This window comes from Halyomorpha halys, unplaced genomic scaffold (genome assembly GCF_000696795.3).
Source record: "Halyomorpha halys isolate HHAL.00 unplaced genomic scaffold, Hhal_1.1 Scaffold2360.1, whole genome shotgun sequence".
Lineage (NCBI taxonomy): Eukaryota > Metazoa > Arthropoda > Insecta > Hemiptera > Pentatomidae > Halyomorpha > Halyomorpha halys.
Window position 1 is genome coordinate 1 of NW_027113969.1, and position 22,826 is coordinate 22,826.

The 22,826-nt window shown below is 29.8% G+C and overlaps 3 protein-coding genes across 9 annotated transcripts in view; 1 reads left to right on the forward strand and 2 right to left on the reverse strand.

Annotated features, from left to right (window-relative positions):
* Positions 1–712: 712 nt before the first annotated feature.
* LOC136796725 (protein argonaute-2-like) lies at positions 713–8,128 on the reverse strand (the record flags this gene model as incomplete). 5 transcript variants are annotated; one of them, XM_067051193.1, is given in 8 exon segments in its annotated part: positions 713–1,102; positions 1,414–1,595; positions 1,691–1,852; positions 3,855–3,960; positions 5,294–5,480; positions 6,525–6,673; positions 6,744–6,852; positions 6,954–7,859. In XM_067051193.1, coding segments are annotated over 6 exon segments (1,133 nt in total), but the record flags the coding sequence as incomplete, so codon positions are not given.
* Positions 8,129–8,696: 568 nt separating this feature from the next.
* tsu (40S ribosomal protein S12 homolog tsunagi) lies at positions 8,697–9,637 on the forward strand. The gene has a single exon (XM_014437227.3). The coding sequence runs from the start codon at positions 8,788–8,790 to the stop codon at positions 9,283–9,285; it is 498 nt and encodes a 165-aa protein (XP_014292713.1). The 5' UTR covers positions 8,697–8,787; the 3' UTR covers positions 9,286–9,637.
* Positions 9,638–11,421: 1,784 nt separating this feature from the next.
* The window catches only part of LOC106691451 (bumetanide-sensitive sodium-(potassium)-chloride cotransporter), a 30,890-nt gene continuing 19,485 nt past the window's right edge, over positions 11,422–22,826 (reverse strand). For all 3 annotated transcript variants that reach the window (XM_067051197.1, XM_014437223.3, XM_014437222.3), the window contains exons 12-21: positions 21,582–21,717; positions 21,174–21,385; positions 19,801–19,869; positions 18,987–19,162; positions 17,503–17,666; positions 16,920–17,144; positions 15,536–15,650; positions 14,178–14,320; positions 13,986–14,109; positions 11,422–11,607 (exon numbers count right to left, since the gene is read on the reverse strand). In XM_067051197.1, coding sequence (XP_066907298.1) covers positions 11,472–11,607; positions 13,986–14,109; positions 14,178–14,320; positions 15,536–15,650; positions 16,920–17,144; positions 17,503–17,666; positions 18,987–19,162; positions 19,801–19,869; positions 21,174–21,385; positions 21,582–21,717 — 1,500 coding nt within the window. In that variant the 3' untranslated portion in view covers positions 11,422–11,471. The remainder of the gene's footprint in view (positions 11,608–13,985; positions 14,110–14,177; positions 14,321–15,535; positions 15,651–16,919; positions 17,145–17,502; positions 17,667–18,986; positions 19,163–19,800; positions 19,870–21,173; positions 21,386–21,581; positions 21,718–22,826) is intronic.

Sequence of the window (22,826 nt, forward strand, 5' to 3'; positions counted from 1 at the left end):
ATCAATATTACCTATTGCCCACAACTGTGTGGCAGATTGTAATATCTATCAATAAATAAATCTATCTATCATAAAAAAAAAAAATAAAAAATAAAAAAAATAATCAAATAGCTTAGTAATTAAGGTTCAAAGCTTAATTTCCCATTTGTCTTCCTGGGATCATGAAAAACATTATGAATCACTAAGTAGAGTACTCGCTTCGGCGGTACATATACTACTAAACCCACTAAATAGAATTCAAATCACGTTTTGGAGCCTAAATCCCTATTTGTTTAGCTTAGCTGCCGATCGTAAAGGGAATCTGGAATATTTCCAAAAGCAGACTGATGCGGTAACCCAACCAATAATGATTCAGAAAGGCAATTACGTATACAACTATTACTATCATTGACTGAATTATTAAAATAAACAAACTACGAAGAGTTCGTCATGCTATTTATTGGCTTAGTTGTATCACTTTTTTGGAGAGTACTATATAGCCTTATTTATGAAAGGGTCCTAAGGTATATATAATTATAAAACGAAGATTTTGTTAAGGGAACCTAAAGGTGTGCACTTATAATTTTAGGTATTCTGAAGTATACCTTTCGTAAGGTCACCTTATGAACGTTCATATAAACACGGCTCTGTATCATTAGTTTCCTAATTACTGTAGAGGAATCAGAAATTACAATTAAATACCATAGTACCCGTAACAGTTTCTTAACCTTACCTTATTGTCTCTGCATTGACAGCAACATCACTTACAATATGCTCTCTCTCCGTCAAACCATATCCCGGATCTTGGTAAACAACTCTGAGACCCAGTAAGTAATTTTTTACTGCTTGTAGTTCCCATGGTTCCAATAAACTGTTTCGGAGATATATCTTCGGCTTTTCGCAAATGAGTGATATAAGATCAATCACAGGCATGGGATCGTAAAAGCAACCATAAGTCATATCTAGGGCCATAAGAAAGTTATAGTGAAACAATGGGGCCTGTTTTACAACGATCTGTCGGAAACCAAAATGTACATTTAATCCTCCAGTTATGTTTCCCACAGGGTCTCCATTTCTTGTAAAAAGTATGCCTCCAGATTGTATTAGTTTCCTTTGTTCGCATCTGAAAAATAATTTTAATTTAGTGTCGAGAATATACACCTCACCCTATTTTACATCTTTTATAAACCAAATTAGACAAGACCTTCGTCGGCACCGCAACTTTCAACCCGTAAGTACTCTTTACCCATTCAGTCAATTTATTTATGTTCTCTGTATTTCATCATATCTTTAATTATTTATATTGATTTTCAACGGATCATCCTTAATTTAACTCTTACAACAAAAATCACCTCAAATGTTTAATTAAGTATTACAACAGTGATTATTTTCTTGCTTCTATTAAATCATTTAATCAAAAGAAAAAAAAAATACTTTTTTAAAGCGTTTTCACCAACAATCGTCAGCATGGCCTCGACAAACTTCAATACGTCTGAACTACTTTGCGTTGTATTGTGCACCACTTCATATTTGAGGATATCATAAAGGTGAACGTAGATCTTAAAGCTCCTTTTTGCCATGAATTCTTCATCCCAGATCATTACCGTATAGAAGGGCTGTGACAAGTTACATACTAATTATATAAAAAATATTGTGTTTCATTTTCGAATAAGTGTAAATAGATTTTATGTCACAAATGTTATAAACCTACCGGTATATTCTCAGATGTGTACTTGCATTCTTTGTAAGATGAACTTTGGCACTTAAATGATGTTGGAAGCCAGTTTCTGTTCTCTATACCGTTGAATCTTTTTATTATATTGAAATTGTTCTGTTCAGAGGATATGTTAACCAACCTCGACATTCTTCGTTCCTGTCAAATAATAATTTTACACCCTATTTTCTTTGTTTGCATTAGATTTCTTGAAATTAGTATTATACGTCTAAATAAGAAAATAATACTTTAGTTTCACTTATTCTATTCGGCGGCCGACTATAAATGGAATTCAGAAAGTAATCGGATATTGAAGTATTTACGTAAGAATAAGTTATATTTCTTGTTGTAATGGGTGATTTTTAATAATCTGTCAACCTTCGGTATCAGTAATGTTTATAGCTTCTAGTAATTGCTTAATGAAGTGTTTTTAATAGTTGACAGTATATTAACATACGCAGAAGATGGTCGGGGGTGCGGTCATCAAAGATACACAACAAATAAACACAAATAATTTATTTGTACCGATGTTTCAACCTGAATTTAAGGCCTATATCAGTTTGCTGCATGCAGCTCTTTTGTATATTTGTTGATTCTATCCATCCATCTGGATTTTGCTTGCCATGTCGTCTCTTGCCTACTATACTGGCATTCATTGTTGTCTAAAGGCATTCTGATGGATTGCTTCGAGCCACATGTCCCGCCCATCTTAACCCATCTTAACTTGGAAATATACATAACAATAAATTAAATGGACAGTAGTTGATGGGCACTAATGGAAGATAAGATATAATATTGTAGAGGTAAGAATTATACAGAATAACCGACAAAAAAAATAAAAAACAGACAGTGTTCAAGTAAATAAAGCGATAAACATAATGAAACGTGGGGAATAAAATTTAAATGATAAATATTGGAAATATCAAAATAAAATATGTAAAGCAATGAGCAACAAAGTAAACGTAATATATGTTACAATGGATAAAAAGATACACAGTTATATAGATTTCTAAAACAAAAATAAATAATGCTCGGAAAAGTGAATAAAGAAGGAACAAGGGAGAAGAAAAATGAAGAGAAAAAAAGGGAGAAATATTTGAAAAAGACAGATGCATAACTAATAGTTATACATGGCGGTAATAATTTCCGCTTGGTTTAACGTATGTTTTGAGCGTATGCGTACCCGATGAATTGGTATCTAATCACTTTACACGGAGCTCCCGCCTAGGTAAGGTAACGGAACTTTTGCCTAAGGAAGGTACTCCTAATAATTTCTTGTTTATTGCGTAGATTGTAATATTTCATGTTATTAAAAAAAAAAAATTATGTTATAGTTTAATAATAAACAAGTGTAGTTGAAGTAATATTTATGACATTTGTGCAGTCAGAGATGTGCTGTGTTATTGTTTTTAATTTTTAAAATCTATATTTTATGTGAACTTATTTTCCTTCACAATATTCTGGTGACCAAAAATGCCAGAAATTATTTCTAAATAGGTTCTCCAAGACAGCTGGATAGATACATATTTAAAGACATGTTAATGATCTATATGTTTAATGTTTTTGGATAATTAGGAGTAAACGTTTTTTGGAAACAACCAAAGGAATATTCCAGCATGAAAACAATTGGATTTGTTCTTAACAGTACTTTGATTCGGATACCTTCCGGATTCCATTTGTAGTCGCCTATCAAGTAGGAGGAGTGAAATCAAAGCTTTACCGTCTCTCTGAATGTATGTATATAAAAAGTATGTGCACTCTAATGCAATTATCATAAAATAAAATATCCTGTAGGTCTTCGCCATTAAAGTACAACACAACTAGGCTTTGAGTTCAAAACTGCCTTATGTTTGTCCATGGCCAATACAAACTCGTCCAAGTAATTTGCAATGGTCTAATGTTCCAAGTTCTTCGGCAGTATCTGCACAACTGCAGTTATTAAAATAATTTAAAGCAGATTTTCAGATTATTATAGTGTGAAACCTACTGGCGTTGATTATATTAAGTCGGCAGGGTGCGTTGGTGTATGCTGGTACTTGCTGTCGTTCAAAAGTCCGTGTCATCTTGTTACCATATTAGCAATATGCCGTCGCAATGTGATTATTTATCATTTAATTGATACTGTTTTTCATTAAATAAATTAAAATTGAATATATGTTACCGTTCGACTAGCTGATATAGGTTTTCTCGTGTATAAGCTTTTTCTACCATCAAAAGCACTGGTGGAATTCGGGAACCTCTCGGCTTCAGTTATCTCAAATATTTTTCTAAAAACAAATTTTAATAGTTTTCCTAATATAGATTATATTATTAGAATATTTTAGATTAGATTGTCAGGAGTAGAATACATTTTTTTACGTAAAGGTATATTAACAAAGATACACCTTATAAATAGGTCTTATATAAGTATAAGACTTATATAAATAATTATATAGTTATAAATAAGAATAAAATTAAAAATGTGAAATTTTTTATGGATAAAGAGGACGAAATAAGGATTACAATATATGTAACCTTTAGAGACTATCAAGTAAGACATCCGCTCTAGAACCCCAGTTGTGGGATAAGAACTGTGCATGAGGTTTCAATGAATCATAAAAAGAAAGATTTTTCACTTCATTTAATTCTTGAAAAATGGATTAATTATTATTCAAAATTAAAAACAATTTGGTAAACCATTCCGTAGTTTGTTTATTTAAGATACAATATTCGTCTTCAACGTCAGGTACAGCATCCTATTCAGAAAATCAGAAGGAATGTTTACGATTTAAAGTTATAAACGAATAAATAAGATTTAAAATTATTTATAAAATAACTGAGATGAATTGAATTCAGAATTAAACCCGAAAAAGCTAAAATGCTTTATTGAACTATAGTTGCCAGCACGAACTAAGATGGGTGGAGACTTAGTGTATTGTTCTACGCTGTCCCAGCATAGTGAAGACAAGATCGGTTCTGTATTGACCAAGACGATCGTCCCTTGTTTCCAAATACTTCCATTATAGTAGGTTAAATTAATTTTTATCATTCAAATACGATTGATTCAAAGTTTTATTTAAGAATGTTGTAAGTATTAAAGGAATTGGTTTGAGCTGATATTTGTTTCATTAAGAGGAATTATGAAACAATCGGCTAAGACTTTAAAAATTATCGTCGGTAGATCGGAAATTGTCTTTTAGAGCAAAAGTTGGCAACGGCGGAATTTCTCAAACACGCCTTATTTCGAGCTTGCTATTATAGAGAAATGAATATCACAGAATGATAACTTGATGTATTAAACACCTGTTATTGGGAATCGCTAAGGATTTCTATATCAATACAAGTACCTATGAAAAAAAACAAAAAGTTCGTATTATTGCACCATTCAAGCGAAATTAAAGTTGATGTTCTAAAATCTGCAATTAATCATTCGCATTTGAAAGTTGTGCAAAACAGGGTAAAGCAAAATCCTTGATCGTAGATTGCCTGGGCTATTTTGCACTTATCCAGTTTTATCTTTTGTTTTCCCTTCCAATTATATTATTTATATAAATTAACACACGCCTTTAAAAGTAATCATAAAAAAAAAAAAAAACATTACTTACTTTAAATTTACTATACCTGCTAAGTTTTAGTCGGTTTGGTTCTGGTTCGATGCGAACTTTGTAGTGAAAAACAAAAGCGTTGGGGTCGGTAAAATGTATAGAAACATAATTAATAATAACAGTAATTTTTTTCCCCTTCTTTCCGAAATTCCTCCTTTTCACAAAATCCTTTTCTTTTGTTTCTTCTTCCGACGGTCCGTCATCTATAATCATAAGTTAGCATACCAGAAAATAAAATATACTGTTACTGATATAACTTAAAAGATTACAATCCTGTAGTAAATTATCAATCTATTTAAACAATCCCAGTATTTTAACGAACACGTGAGAACCATAGAAATTGGAAGTTTTGAAAGAAAATCATATTTCGTTGTACAAAAGTTTCCACGCTAGAATGAAGTAAACATTTTTCAGATGTTTCAGTTATTTTCGACTGTCGATCTAACATAATCATGTATCGACATTTAAATTACTGCATCCAAATCAAACATCCTCTATGCACTTTTCAAACTTTATGATTCAAAACTAGACATTTTCTGTTTCTAGAGCATGACTTATTATATCATCTCGTCCCAGTTGTTTCACTTCGTGAACGAAAACCAACTAGAATGGGACTGGTAATGGGGGGGGGGGAACAAGTCCGGCAAGTGGGCCTATTGGTCCTTTATGCCATCCCCAAGACAACCCAATGGAATGGCTCTTTAATATATCTTATTCTTCTATGTCGAACCTTTTTGATTTTCTAATGAAATTCAAAAGGGGCTCCCAATCTATAGAGGAAGCCTCTTTTCATGTAATTCTATCAGAGCCTAAAAACCTGTATCTTTGTGACGCATACCTACCAAAATCTGCTATGTAATGTGAGGCAGTCTCAACTATAATAGGACGGACAGCGACTACCTGATGGAACAATGTTTCTTTTGGTAAGAAAATGACCTTATTAGTATTTTTTTATTTGAGTGCATGCTTTGTAATCATCACGGTGAAGCTATTCTACAGATAACTGCTTGCAATATCACTATTCAAATAAATGTTTCAGACGTAGGAATGAAATTAGTCTCAGACGTACATGAACGATTTTTTTTTTACTTAAAATTAATGTATGGGTGAGTAACATTTTTCAACTAATTAAAACAAAAAATATTGACTACGGATTTCAGGGTAAAATAAAAGATTTAAATGTGTCTGTTGTTTGAAATGTCTTTCCCATTTAAAAAAATCATTCTGTTGAATTAGTAGTCGCTTACCATTTTTGTCTTGATAAGTACACTTGTCAGAAACTTCCGTGTATGTACGATCTTCGTCAATCCACTTTTTGTTTGACTGGAGCTGTCTACTTTTGTTATAAGCCATACTAATTTCGTAAAAACCAGGGATTTTTGTATATCTTGAGCACCTAGGAAGGAGATCATCATATGAAACTAAACTATTTACAAAAGTGAATAAAAATATAAAACAGAATTTACTTTTATTATTTACAACAACAATATTTCAAGAATGCTTCGTAAAAATTAAGTTAAACAATCTGCTACAGCCATAAACAAATGCGCTAACATATTACAGCCTCATGCTCCGCTGGAAAGATGGTTAAGTTTTATAATAATCATAAACATCTAAGTAAATTCTATTTTTTTAAGATGAAAAGGATGGAATAAAATAAGAAGTATATTATTTACTCTTCAGTCTGCTTCTGTTCTAAAGAATATGTTGTATTGCTTGCAAATATCTCACAGAAGGCATAGATACTGCGAGTTCAATAATTTTTAATTGTGACCAGTATAAGAAAATGGAAGTTATGATGATGATGGGGTTAACAGATAGGATACCATTCTTTCGATGTCACCTACCACACTGGAAGAAACAAGTCTCCAGTCATTGTAAAGGAAGATAGTTCTCAGATCTAGTGCAATAACGAGCCCAAGGAATACCAGTCATCAGATAATGTAACTTAGGAAGGTGTAGGGATAGTCAAGAAACAACTCCAATAATCCTCATCAAACAAAGTAGAGACTTCTTATTGAAACCCTGATGGAACTCAAAAAAGAACTAACTAGCCTCGACTCGACAGGGTCTTATATACTCCCAATAAATCTATAATATGCATTCTACATATCCAGAGACTTTCCAGTAGTATATGTATTTTGGCTCGTCCAGGAATTACTATTTAAATTACTTTTATGATAATACGTACAAAAATTTGGTATTTACAATGCTTCACAATTATAAGTAATGAGATAAGACAATATGGTCTTGCTTAAAGGTGTTACGATGGTAGAACAATTATGTAATAAAGAGTGCGCCCATACAACTGCATGCCGTTGCAGTGGCAAAGTCTATAGTTTGAGTTGAACCAAGTCTTTGTGAGAAACTGACATTCAGTTTAACCAGTTTATTATACATTTTAAGCTTGAAATATAGTAGTTGAAAGTGCATGTTAACTTTATTCGTTAGGTCTTTAAATCCAAAAACCTTTATATTAACCAAAAACTAAGCAATAAAGAACTCTATATTTAACTGGCATATTATAAGATGGTTTTGACAAAGCAATCCATAAGACGGTTGATAAAATTCCATACTTGAAAAACTTACTAAGAGACCGAGGGACTTCATCTAACAACTTTGAAAATATAAAACATTTCCTCGAAGACTAAATGCAATTGGGATAATGTTATTGATTATTATTTATGATTAAATCCCCAAAGATGTTTTTTGTAATCTGCTTGTTTTTCTTATACTGTAAAGGATCTAAATATTTCCGTCAATCGGAATTTGTGAATGTGGAAACAAACGTTTTTAAAATCTATCAGAACAAAACATAACCTAACAACTTAATACTTCCAAACAACTGTTACTAAGGTGTAACTATAAAAAAACGTCACATGACACTACAGCATATAGAATTTATAATATTCTATTCATTATTATCGGACCTAATTACTGCGGTTCTTTATTTGTCTGTATCCCTTCATAAGTGTATACTATTAGAAGCCTTTTAACTGAGGGAATAAGTGATTTGGAAGGAAAGATTTGTTGCTCTTCGAGTAAATAATATCACGATCTCCTCCGATCATCACTTCTGGAAAATCTAAAATAAAAATACAATATTTGTAATATATGATAATCAATAATAACAGAAGTTATCATTTCAATAATTCTTATTCAACTTTATGGCAAGTAACTGGCATAAGTAAAAATACAATGCATTTATATATATATTTCCAAAATAGGTTCATAAGAACGTTCTTCCTTGATTAATTGTGATTAAACATCATGAGTATCGTTAAATCGTTTTTATTTTTGAAAACTATGGTTCTTCAATTTAAATAGTCCTGTGTAAGTAGAAGAAAAATATGTACAGATATCAAGATTGAGGAAACATTTTACCTCTTTGCCACAATCGATGGTGCTATATCGATTAATTTTGTTTGTTAGTGTTATAAAGTATAGCTAACCTTAGTGCATGTTTATAGTGTTTTGACTAAGTTTTACATAGTGGAATAAAGTTTAACCATGGCTGACTTTCTAGAGATTGATGATGTAGAAGGTATCGAGATTGATGAAGAAGGAGAAGAAGAAGGTGATGCAGGTATAGCTCTTTTAAAAGAGAAAGCTAACAAACGCAAAGGTCGAGGTTTTGATGACAAAATACACAGAGAAGAATTGGAATATGAAGGTATAGAGGATGAAGACGATAGAGACCCAGGACCACAGAGGTCTGTTGAAGGTTGGATATTGTTTGTTACATCAATCAATGAAGAAGCACAAGAAGAAGATCTGATCGAAAAGTTTTCAGAATTTGGTGAAATAAAAAATATACATCTGAACCTTGATAGGAGAACTGGATTTCTCAAAGGCTATGCCCTTATTGAATATAATCTATATAAAGAAGCACTTTCAGCAAAGGAAGCATTGGATGGAACCGAAATTCTAGGCCAAACAATACAAGTGGATTGGTGTTTTGTTACGGGACCAAAGAAAACTACCAAGAGGAGATCTCACAAAAAATAAATAGTTGGAGAAGATTTTTTTTTTATTGTATAATAGAATTTGAAATATCTACATGATTGTTCGAAAATCTATTTAATAGTTACAATGTTTATACATAATTTCTTTTTTAAAAATGAATGAATTTTTTGTAAATTTAATTATTTTTCTTAACATTGAAGCGTTACATATTATTTGTATATTGATTTTGACTTTAACCTCATTTTTGTTCATAATTAAAGTTTATGCATTCAAACTTGAATAAAATTGATACTGATATTTTCTGTACTAGTGTTACTCAGAACAAACTGGAAAATCATTTAATTTCTTTTGTCAAGTGTTAATCTTTTTAAATAAATGATATAATTGTTTTTTATTTAATTCCATTAATATGTAGCTAACATTTCATTATTTTTAGTCTTTTTTTTTTCTCACACCTATTTTAAAGGACGATTGTATTGTTATACAATAAATATTCATAGATAAATTTTGTTTTTGCTATTTCTTATTATTATATTAAGTAATTATTTTCAGGACAAATTATGTCACTGCCGATAAAATATATTTTCATGAATTTCTATTGTGAAATATAGAACTGTTTACTATTTTGACCTTTAAACCTGGTTAAATATTACTCAATACTTTTATTATTGTTATAACCAGTTCTATTAATCTCAGGTAGTGCTATGTTTGTCATATGTTCGTGAAAAGTATTCATCCAGTATTAACTTACATTCATGCTTGGGAGTGGTGGTGCAAAAATGTTAGTTATTGATTTATTTACCTTTTTTTTTTTTTTAGTGAAAAAAATTATCTGTTATTTGATCGTGATGACATAGATTTTTCTGATTATAAGAGTGAGAACTTTAATAAGTAGTAAAATTACTGAACTATTCTCACTTAAATACAATGAAAAAATGGTCAACCATTGGCTGCTGATATTTATGCAATTTAGGCCAAATTTTAACGGAAAAAGATACAAGGGGCGTTTATGTATCCCTGAAGCTAGTGTTTGTCGACAGCTATGATCTCATTAAAGCAGTAGACAATAGTTTTCAACCAACTAAAATAGAACATTGTGTTTAAGGGAGTACATGCCCACCCACCAGTTAAGTTTTTTTTTTTTATGAGTTATGTATTTTTTAAATCATGTCATTCCTATTAGATGAATTCCAAAACAAAGAAAACTGTACATCCGCTTAAAAGAATGAGATATATTTCTCAATTTTTTCATATTTTAGATTAGGAATTTCATCAAGCACACCAAATCAAAAACCTAAAATCTGTATTTTTGACTTTCAGGGAGAAGTTTGCTGGTAGCTTTAAATTAAATTAGTTATTTGTTGCATTTAAATAGAACTTTCGTTATATTATTACAATAAATGAATATAAAATAGGTAGTTGGTAAATAGATAAAGAGGATCCTTCACGAAGTATTAAAATTCTTTTAATGCTAAAAGTACTTGATCGGCCTTTTCTGTTCAAATAGTTGTTATCACAAAACAGTGTTTATAAACATCAAGTTATTAATAGTTATGGAGAGAAATAGTTAGACACTCATTCTCCATTTTTTTAGACCAAACCAAGGCATACTTCTCAGGGTTACCCCACTATATTAATTCCTATCAAAGCATATTATCACCTTCAGATACTGTTGTTGTAGATTTGGTAATGGCTTCTCTAATGAAAGCCATCAGTCTGTTTAAATATTAAAATTTTCCTGGTGTATTTATATAAAAGTGCAACTCTAGGTGGAGTATTCCATATAGGAATGGGGAAATCTAGGATCTCCATCAGGAGTTCAACAGACCATAAAGTATAAATAGCAGTTTTTCTTTGTACTACCATCAAGCAAAGTGGGGTGAAACATTGGTTAACAATAAATAGTTTTCTTTTACTATTTTGATACCTTTATTGACCGCCACCCGGACTATCTTCCTCTAATAAAGTATAAATGTTTTATTTTTACAGTTGCAGTAGTTTAGTATTCATAACTTTTTATAATAACTCAGGACCTTTTATTAATAAAAATTAAGGAATTTGTTGAATTAAGGTAAAGTATTAATATGAAAATAAACACCACAATGTACTAAAAATGTAATTAATTTATAGAACTTTTATTGAAGGGAATAAATAACTATTAAATTTATTATCATGAAATCAGAAAAATTAAGTGTATATTTAAAAGAAATTTTAAGAAAAATACATTGCTATGAATAATAAGTGAGAACAGATTGTTGGTTTCCTCTTAGTATAAGACACGGTGGCATCCCCGCAGTAATAAGTTCAAGCCAGGCCATATAGAGGGGTGCTGAGACTGAACCTTTCCGTGGCATTGGTAGTGTTCTGCAAATACAAAATAAAACCTAATTATTGATTTTATAACACAAATAGTACAAAAAAAAGTAATGTATAAGGTTTCAAATGGCTGGAGTGTGACAATACCCATTCAAAGCCTGGAATGATCATTTTTTAAAATATTAACATAACAGCAAATATTATCTATACAGCATAAATATAATTAAACATGTTCTTAATACTATAAGGAACACTTATTATGACAAGCATTTTAAATGAAGTAAGAAAATTATTTTTTATTTTTTTTTTTTTTTTTACTAATGTGATAATCTCCCAGCCAACATACCATTAATTGGGAGAAAAATCTAATGGTTGAGCATGATACTGACCTAATCATTTCATTGAACTATCGTTGGTCTAGAAACAATACTTCCTTACCAAGTGCTTAATGGGTTTTAGGGTACATTAAGGAAACCAGCCAATCTAAAGGGAGAGGAGTTTGCTCTTTTTTAAAATATAAATAAAAAGTCATATAAAAGATGACAATCCATACACAAGGTAACAATCACCTTGCAAGTCAATTACATCACAATGTGTAATTAATTTAAATTATAAAACTTTTTTTTATTTGCCTTTATACACAATGGCCAGTGAAGCCTCTTTGCACCATATTTATCAGCTGTTAAGAGCTTAAGATTATTAGGTTATATGAACTACATTAAAGATAGTGTGTTAGTTGATCATATCACACTGTTTTAGGTCTGCTATGTGGTCCATACCAAACAGCGCGAACCTCAAACCTACAAATCATTCATACCTACAGACAATATGATAAGTCGTTTTATCACCATTGGGGCAGAATTTACACAAGAGTGATCCTATCAGCTTGGGGTTGAACATGTGTTATAGATCTTTATCCTTACTGACCACATCCAGTTGAAGCAGCATTTTACTTCGATTGTCACAGCATCCTTCCAGAAAAAGTTTTATAAATATTTACCTTGAATATTACAATTACAAATATTGAGTATGTACATCTTGGATATCACTTATGATTGTTTTCTGTTTTTTTTCTTTCTGGGCGATTAAATAGCCTTCTTACTTCGATTCTTCATTTTTAACAATTTTATATTAACAAAATAGTTCTTTCAACTTTTTCATCTGTCCATCCATCTTCTTAAATCGTCAAAAAGTTTCTGATACATTTAAAGTTTTTAAAAATGGCTAAATTTTTTCTTCTTTACTATTAATTTTGATTATGGATAATTTTGGATACCTTTTTCACTCATAATTTTTTCTTGTTCTTTTTCTTATCTGAATTGTTTTATTTTCATTAAAATCCTTAAATGGTTGTTTAAAAGTCATTTTTGTTTTATTTCTAAAAGTACTCTATTTATTTTTAAAAAACTGTTACCAAAATATATTTATAATTAACAACTGCCACTATATACTTATATATTATTTTAAAGTTAATTTATATGAAAAGAAGATGGTTGGGGGTGCGGTCAGAAAATAACACAAATAAGTTGAAAAAACTTATTTAAACTTATTTTTTCAACTTATTAGTGTTGTTTTCTATTGTTAGTTTACTTAGGCCCTATTTCAATACAGAGCAAGAAATAAATAACACTAGATTAGAAATGAATGACAAAATTTCTATTGGAAATCGCTACACACAAAAATACACAAATATCGCCTTTAAACAACCCTTTAAGAATTTTAATGAAAATAAAACAATTAAGAAAAGAAAAAGTGCAAAATAAAATGACAAGAGAAAAAGGTATGTAACATTATCTATCATAAAAAAATTAATTGTAAAAATTTGGCCATTTTTAAAAACTTCATAACTATTTTTTTAAGATGGACATCTGAAACATCAAAAGTACTATTTTACGTTAGTAATTACTAACGTAAAATAGATAAAAGTAAATAATTGAAGTAAGAAGGCTACTTAGTTGGCCAAGAAAAATAACAGAAAATTATGTTACTTACCTTTGAATATCATAATACTTGATGACTTGAGCTTCTATTTTTTCCTATGAACTATAAAAACTTACACTTAAGAATTTTTTTTCCAAATACCTACTTTGAACATGGCAACAGCTGCTCTGTAAAGACTATAGGGCTGAACCTAGTGGATCTCAGTTCTATATTTCATTGAAATTTCTTATTAAAGTTTTGTTATAACATAAAATTAAATATTACTTTATTATAGTTTGTTGAGCGATCTTTCATGACTGAAAATATTAGACTTCTTGAATTTTTGAAGGATGATAGGTTTTTTGAAAACTTGATATTGTTGATTGATCCATTGGATAAATAGACTATCCTATGTTTTTGAATCATAGAAATAAAAGAATCTTAAAAAAAAAAATTCATTTTGTCAATAAATAAACTTATAAATCAAAAGTAGGATATTAACGTACACTACAATGAAAGTTGAGTCTTTCGAATGTTCGAAGAGAAGCTCCCTTAGCCTCATATGCCTGTTTGTTTTCTCAGCTAATAGGGAAAGTTCTGCATCAGTTATACCCAATCCATTTTCTTCACCTAGAATTGTTTATTTAAATGTTATCATGATGGGACTTTGTTATTTAATTGTGTTATCATTATGATACCTTGATCAGAAGAATTTTCCCTAAAATTTTTCACCAACCCTTCAAATTCTTTAATTGTTTCAATTTTCGCTTTTTTTGTTATATCTGGAATGATTTTGAGATCACTGTAATCTATGCGGAATTTAGATAGTAATGCTGCCAAACTGCAAAAAAGAATGAAATAATTTTTTATTATTGTTTATTACAGTAATTATTACAAAATCAAACAGAAAATGAATCATTTAAATAACTCGTGATTTCACTTAACTACCAATTCAATTTGCATTGTCGGTACAGAGTCAAAGTAGTATATCTACAAATTTCTGAGATCTGTTTAAATCAGATTGCAGTTAATTAATGATTTTGATATACAGGAATAGATAGATCATTTTGCATTTTTAATTCAAATAATAGATTTTTTTACTTTCATTTACCGATATATGAAATATATAGTAAGGGAAAGTATTGTAATCATGCAAAATTTCGAATTTGAGTTTCTTATGGAAATACACATTTTGAAGTCCCCTGAGTACAGATAACCAACTCTCGCTAAATGGTCTGTGTGTGTGTACGTGTGAGTGAACAGCCTAGCTCAAAAAACATATCAAGCTGAAATTTCATATTTAGAGCATTCGTATCCCTGGGATGTAAAAGCAACTTTTCATTAAAATTGACCAACTGGAAGTGCCACTTTAGAGATTCAATTTTACACTTTTTTAGGATTTTCTCAAAAACGTTTTTGATGAAACTCAGTAAATAAATATACAATTAAGTAACCATTAATATCGGACAGGTCTTATCCTCATTAAAATAGTCTAGCAGGACTTAAATGACAAATTTTTATAAAATCTTCCTCTAAAGTACCTTTAATATTGCTTATTTTGCCAGTTCTCATTTTCAGCAATAAAAAATTAATAAAAACAAAATATTCAAGAATTTGACCGATATCTAATGGAAAAATAGAAACAGGAGTTCAAATCGTAAAAAGCCAAGACCGCTCAATCTATTCTGATCGCACTCATATGTACACGGCTTCATTTTCTTTTGTTAAACCATTGTATTCTTGGCAGGAACGAAATTGATTTTTGTTATTTTCAACTAAAAAAACCCTAAATTAAGAATCTTAATAGCATGTTAAATTTGTATGATGTGCAAACCACACCAGTTTTTTTTTGTAATTACTGAGAGAATAGAAAACCATGCTAAAATGTAGCTAAACTGAAGATAGAAAAATTACCAGATACACCACTTTGGCTTTGTAGCAACAATATAATAATAAATACATAAATGGATATTAATTTTAATCAATAACTCGGTATAGAAAACAAAACTTTTTATATAGCGTAGTCAAATAAAAATACAATTTTGTGAATTCTTACTTTCGATGTGCTCGGTCCAGCTCATTTCTTCTATTGGCCAAGGAAAATATACGTAATTTGCATTCAGAATACTGAGATCTTCTGCTTAATATATGTGGAATTAGTAGGGTTAGACCTGAAATAATTTAAAAGGAATGTATTATAATTGAGAAAAAAATAGAAAGACTGATTTTACTATAGTTGTAAGATTGATTTCGTAAAGTGGAACTACATACTTTTTACTAACTTGTTCTACTTTTACCTCCATTTATTTCATTTTAGCTCTTTCAGTCTAATCATATCTTAACAAAACTTCTAAACAAGGCATAACTTTGAAACTGTATATAAATTTGTTCTGTTTTTATCCTTCATAAGAAAAAAAATGAATACAATTTAATCTAAATTATAAAGCTAAACAAAATTTAAATGTTATCAATTATTTGCATCATTTTCCTTTACATTACTATATAAAAAAAAAAATGTTTTTCTCCGATTAATTAATTCAGTTCTTAGTAAAATTTTTGATCCAGATTACTCTCAACTTTTATTTTCAAAAGCTCTCCAACGTCATGCCCTTTTTAAGGAGACAACCTTAATTATTGATGACATGTTCTATAAAATCTTATCTACAGCCTAATTGCCCATGTCACATATAACTTTTTATATCTTAAATTTAAAGACTTTTTTACATAAATTATCTCCTCTTTTTCACTTTTAACCACTATCTATAACAGAACCCGGGTCTATTATGGTCATTCAAATATATATGAGAATTCAATTTTTTTTTCTCTGCTTAACCTTTTCTGGCATATGGGGTGGTTATCCTACAGGTTATCAACCAATTCTAACCAGAGTGAGAAGGTTGAAATTCATTCTGTAGGTCAAATAAATTTCAACCCACACAGGCCAGATCCAAATAGGCACTTCTGATCGAAGGTTACTAAGGTGGTGCCTTAACACTCTCATTCCTGATGGAATTTTACTAAGATGATGCCGTACGTAACACTCTCTTTTAAAAATCTATTAACATAAGTAAATACTTAACCAAACATTTATCATTTTTCTAAATAACCACCCTCCTCATAGTCACATTTTCCCCACAGAATCAGAGGGTTTTTTATCTCTTCACTGTAAAATAAATTGGGGCATTCCTTGAGAAAGTTGTGCAGAAAACTCTTAACCCTATATCATTGGAGCATCGCTGCCCCTCTCAGCATATTTCACTGACCCAATTCCTCCAACTCTCCATTTACATAGTTTCCCTATACAGTTCTAAGACCTGAGACATAACTGAAAGTATTATTTATATTTGAATAGCCCTTACAAATATTGGGATGCATATCAAAATATTAGAAACGCATAAAGTTGAAGACATTTTATAATCCTAATTATAAAAAATGCATACCACCATCATCATATAGCCACCAAACATCAATGAACCCTTTTTGCTGCTTTCTTCTGAAGTATGTAATAGCTGCGAGGTGGTGAGTGGAAAGCGGTTGACCTTCGGCTCCACAATACAAATCACTAATATCTTTTCCAGTTAACGTATGCTCAATAGGAACAGTGGTGGATAATTCTTCACCCTTCATCGATTCACAAGATAAACTGCTTTCACTACACACATCATCTGTTAAAATTAACATAAGCTTGTATGAACAATATTATAGATACATACAAAATACCAACTCATATAAAATAAAAAAATTAAGAAAAATATTTTTATTTTTAACAAATCCAATGAAGATTCTTTGTGCAAAAACAATTTAACGAAATATATTATTTCAGAACACCAAAATGTAAGACAAATAAATATGACAAATGTCTTTTTTAGGTGTGTAAAAAAATTAAGAATAGGTTTCAGTTTAGACTGATTCAAGGTCTTGATTCTGATAGTAACCACATATGAGCAATTACTATGTCAATTAAAAAAAAAAATTAAGTAAGAAGTTTTGAATTTCGTATCCTCATATTTAATATTTGTATACCTAAAGATAGCTGGCCTTCAGATATATTTCGAGAAATTTTAATTTCACATTTTCTTTCCAGCACTGGGCTCAAAGGAGGATCATCACCGTCAATCATAGATGAATAATCAAGACCTTCAGCCATCCGGAGAATTCCTACGGCCATGTAACTGTCCAGAGCAACACTGCAAAGTTATAAAGGACCACTTAAATTCTCTATTGGAATGAATAATTATCCATGTTTATATAATATTATTTATCAGGCATAATAAGATTATTTTTGTTATATTTTCCCAAAAATAATAGACAATTGCATTATAATGAAGGTCGTCAGAGAGATGTAGCAGTACATTTTGTATCCTTTTCATGACCCTTGAAACATGATTTGAAGGTCTCCAAAATATCTGATAATTATAAAAAAAAAATTTTCCACATCATTCGAGCACCCCCTTTGCCTCATATGAGCTGAAATTTAGGGTTATTTCCTAGACAGAACAATACCGTTAAAAAGGGAATTAATTTCAGTGAAAATTTTGTATTTGTATCATATCTGTTAATAACTTTGTACATTTTAAAACAAAGAACATGTATACACACGTTCTTTTAATCAAACTTCCTTTCATTTGAATCTTTTCCAACATGCTTACTTTGGGCTGTCTCAACTTGCTTCTTCCCCTCCCATCCTTACTCTTTGCCTTTTTTTTAAAAAGTATTAATGAAACATTTAAATCACATTATATGTTGAAATATTTCAATGAAAATGAGGGGAAAATATGACCTAAGTGAGAGAGCTTTTGTAAAAATCCACCTGAAAACAGTTCTAGAATATTTTCTCTTTAACAAATTCACTGTAGGATCCAAAATATTGATCCATAAATGCTCAAACATTTTTTGAGTTCGTAAAAACCATGAGACATGAAAAGTACATTTAAACAAAATTATTTAGTACAATAAATTATATTAGGTGATCTAAATTCTATGTTTTAAGTACATTGCCAAAGGTGAAGAGAAGTTGATTTAATTTTAAGTAGTCTAATTTTCAAAATATCAAATTTTTTGAGTTCTTGAGTTTGGGAAATTTATTTAGAGTTTTCTATAAGACGGATAGATAGAAAAAAAGGTTCAAAAATTGTTAACATATTTGCATACTTCATTAATGCAGTTCAAAAGAAACTCGTTTACATGAGATTCACAGACACTTTAAGGTACAGACACTCCGAGCTCAACTTATGTAGTCCAAGGGTTCCTCTTTTCATAAATTTCATTTTGAATTTCTGAATCTTATATTCGAGTTAAGGAATTCAATTTTATCTATAATTGCATTGGGGACAAGGTGGACTTCGAAATATCGAGTTTTGAGTCGAAGAATTTAAAAGTAATTTACAATTAAATATATAAAATAATTTAACAAAATCTGTTTAGTATTGGAATTTGTTGTAATAAATTTTTATGATCAAATATTGCACAAACTAAAACTTAGAGCATACATTTTTTTCAATACTTACTGCAGAATCGCAAAATATTGATCTAATTCATTCCTTGAACAGGTTGCCCAGTCACGTTTATATCCCATTAATATCATATTCGGTCTCAATTTCCCAAGACCAGACAGCCTCATTAATGCTTTTGCAACATTTGTCTCTTCTGCAGCATTTTCACCGAGGACAAAGAAAGCCTTTATCTTAAAAAAATAAAACAAGAGTGCAATACAATTGTAGTAAATACTAAAAGTAACTACAATCTCAGATAACATTGAATTAATTGACATTTATAAAAAATAAAATGAAAAATCCCATTTTATAAAATTAATGTAAAATTGATAAAACAAATATTTCATCAAATCATATCTAATAATTACTATACTGGAAGATGATAGCTGACCAACTAAGCTTATTTTAAATATTTCTATTGAACATAAAATATATTTTACACCTATGAAGTGGATTGTAAGAAGATAGTCCACGTGGTGGTCAATAAAGATATATAATAGTAAACAAATATTTAATGGTAACTAACGTTTTACTCCACTTTGCATAGCTTCGTTAGGGCTAAATAAAACAATGTAAGATGTTGTAGAAAATAAGTTTTATTATTTGAGTTGAGATTAAAATTATTTGTTTGTAACCTAAACAATTTTTAATTATAATTATGAATAAAACATCACTGTTAGTGGCAAGACTTCTTCAGACCTAGTTTCTTTTGTTTGAGATCTGTTTTGTTGGTAGCATACGTTAGAGCAACACTAATAATAATAATAATAAATAAGAAGAAAAAGATTATAAATTACGACCAAATTTCTATAAATCCTTTTAAACTTACCTTATGCTGCTCAAACCAATGCTGGGCTTTATCACATAGTGCATCATGGACTCGTTTTGAATGTGTTCCCTAGATAAATATGAATAATGAAATAGATGCAAAAAGATAACTTTGTTCAGAAAATATAATATATATATCAAGCATAAAACAATAAGTAAGCCAAATAGCATACACTGTTGATATTAACCAATTGATAATGTTGAAAATCAAGATATGATAACAAAAAAAATGTTGAATATATAAAGAAATAAACTAAATTAAAGTAAATGATGTAAAATTGTTTCCCATAAAAATTAATGGTTTTGAAACTTAGTTTTTCACAATCACTACAAATATGTGTTAGTGTAATATTAATTGTAACTAAATTTAACTGCTGCAGAAACTATGGCTTAAAATTTAATAATTGATTTAAACTATTTTAAGCCATTTTTCCACAATTTGTGACTTGATGAACCTGATGTAAAATTTCGCCAGACCTCAGAAAAGAATCCAAAAAGCTCATTATTATATGAGGCCTTATGGCATCAAAGGTTTGGGGCTTGATGGATGCCAAGCTTTAGTACAGCTCAAACACATGTTCCCTACTGTGGTTTGTAAAGATATTTAGTTTTATAATGTTTCCATTCATGAATTGCATGAATTATAGATTAGCCTTTGGTTATGAAGTTTGTAGATTTGTATGAAATAGAACCTCCTCTATATGGAACCTGTGACATGTTGACTACAGTTATCCACCAATGCCTTTTCCAAGCTTCCTTTATTTTGTCTTCTTTGACAAATCACAACTCAACAGCCACTAGAGGACACACATACTTCCTCATTCCTTATCATCATTATCTGAATGCATTTGACTAGAACACTGTAATAATTGATGGTTTAGGGCCATTCAAGATTCACTACGCTCTGAGCTTTTCTGTACCATGGAAATCGAAGGAAAATGGTTGGAATTCAACAGTCAACATCAGACCACTACTCTTGTGAGTATACTTGTCAAGCCACAAACCATAGGAACAAGGCTTTAGACAGGCATGTCAAACCCACTGTACAGCGGTTCATGCCATACTGATCGTGTGAACTAACTTCATCCAAAGAAATAATAAAAATTATCTGGAAAAAGTTCTTATATTTAGGGTAAATAGCAAAATCATAAAACACAGAAAGCATCCTGATCCACACAAAGTTAAAAGAAGCCAAACATTATGATTGCAGAAATAACCCTCATTAGACCATGGATGGGAAGCTTTCCATCAGAAATTCAGTTTAAACTGCTGAGAGCAAAGCAAAGAAGTTATCAAGTTGCGGATATAAATTAAATTTGACTATAATATTGTAATGTGTAATTTTACATTTTGCTATGAAAATTATTTGCTAACCTTAATGAACTGTGTGCATATAAGAAGTGATTTTCCCTTTGTTATTAAATTGGCAAAATCAATCAGGGCAGGTCTTGCACCTGGTTGTCCAGAGAGAACAAGAATTTGTGGTCTGTAGTTCTTTACATGTTCAGCTACTTTGTTCAACTCTAACGCAGATCTCAGTGCAAAGTAGTAAGCTTGAGCTTGAGTACTTGATCCCCAGTTCACTTCTGTAAAATGGTTAACAACTCATTAGCTAAAAGAAATGGAGGGCATCTTATTAAAGGACTTTGTAAAATGTATAGTCAATAGCCAAACTGTATATGAATATATTATATAGAAATAATAACTTATTATCAAGTTATATTTGAAACAGAAAAATGAATAACATAAAAACTACTCAAAAAGATTCATATAAAATAATACCTGGTTTCCGATATGAAACATATAAATAAAGGGTGACTACTACAAAAAAAGTTGCAAGCGCAGTCCACCATGAAATGAGGAACATAACAGCTATACATAACAATGTTCCAGCGAGGCTTACCCAGGCATTGTAATACTGAAAATGAAATGTATATTATGAAATGTATATTATTATTTCTTTCCAAGTATTTTTAATGCATTTTTATTCTTACAAGATACAGTGTAATATATTACTTCATATTTATCAACTGCCTGAAATCCAAATGTATCAGGATTGAAAATATAGATATGTATAGAGTTTAACTCTCTGCATGAAAACTGCTATGATTTCAGACAAAATAGTTCAAGAAATAAATAGGAGGAACCTTAAAAGAAATATCAGAAGATCGTTGATTTATTGAGTGTAATATATAAAAGGAACATGGTGCAGTCAAAAGAACTCAAATAGTAACTAAACTACTTATTGTGAGTCAATTTTTTAAAAATTTATTATTATTATTATATAACTTTATGATCCATCTTTTATCTTCTATACTTATATATTTTTATCAATTTTATATTCATATGATTCTTCCACTTTATACTTACATTTGTTATTTTACAATTAATGTTTTATTATATAAATTTACAAAACCTTTTTACCCCTATTCAATTTTGTATATTTTCTTTTCTTCACTATATTATATTTATTGTATCCATCCTTTTAATTTTATTGTATTTTATCTATATATATTTTTATATAATTTCCCCCCCTTATAATGAATTTTATCATTTGATGTCTGCCTATATTCAATATTTTCTTAAATTTCCTAATATTATCGTTATTTTAATATTATTTTATATCTTTTAGTGTGTAAACTTTTTTATTTGTAATTATTTCTGCTTTCATTAATTTTATAACTTTTTGTAATTCTTGTTTATTTATACATTTCATTGCACATTTTTTTTTCTTTAATTTACTTTATTCATTTTTATATAAATTTTCACATATTTTAAATCATATTTAGCCATACCTTAGTTTACTTTTATTTCACGTAATCTATTCTCTTACTTGTTACATCATTCTATTTGTATGTATCTTTTTTAGCCCTGATGAAGCCCTGCTAAGTGGGGCGAAACGTTGGCTCACAATTAATAGTTTAATTACTATTTGAATTCTTTTGACAGCCACCGGCCTATCTTTCTTTAATAATCAAAAGAAATAATTTATTTTTGTACAAATCTCATAATAATCTGTTACATTTA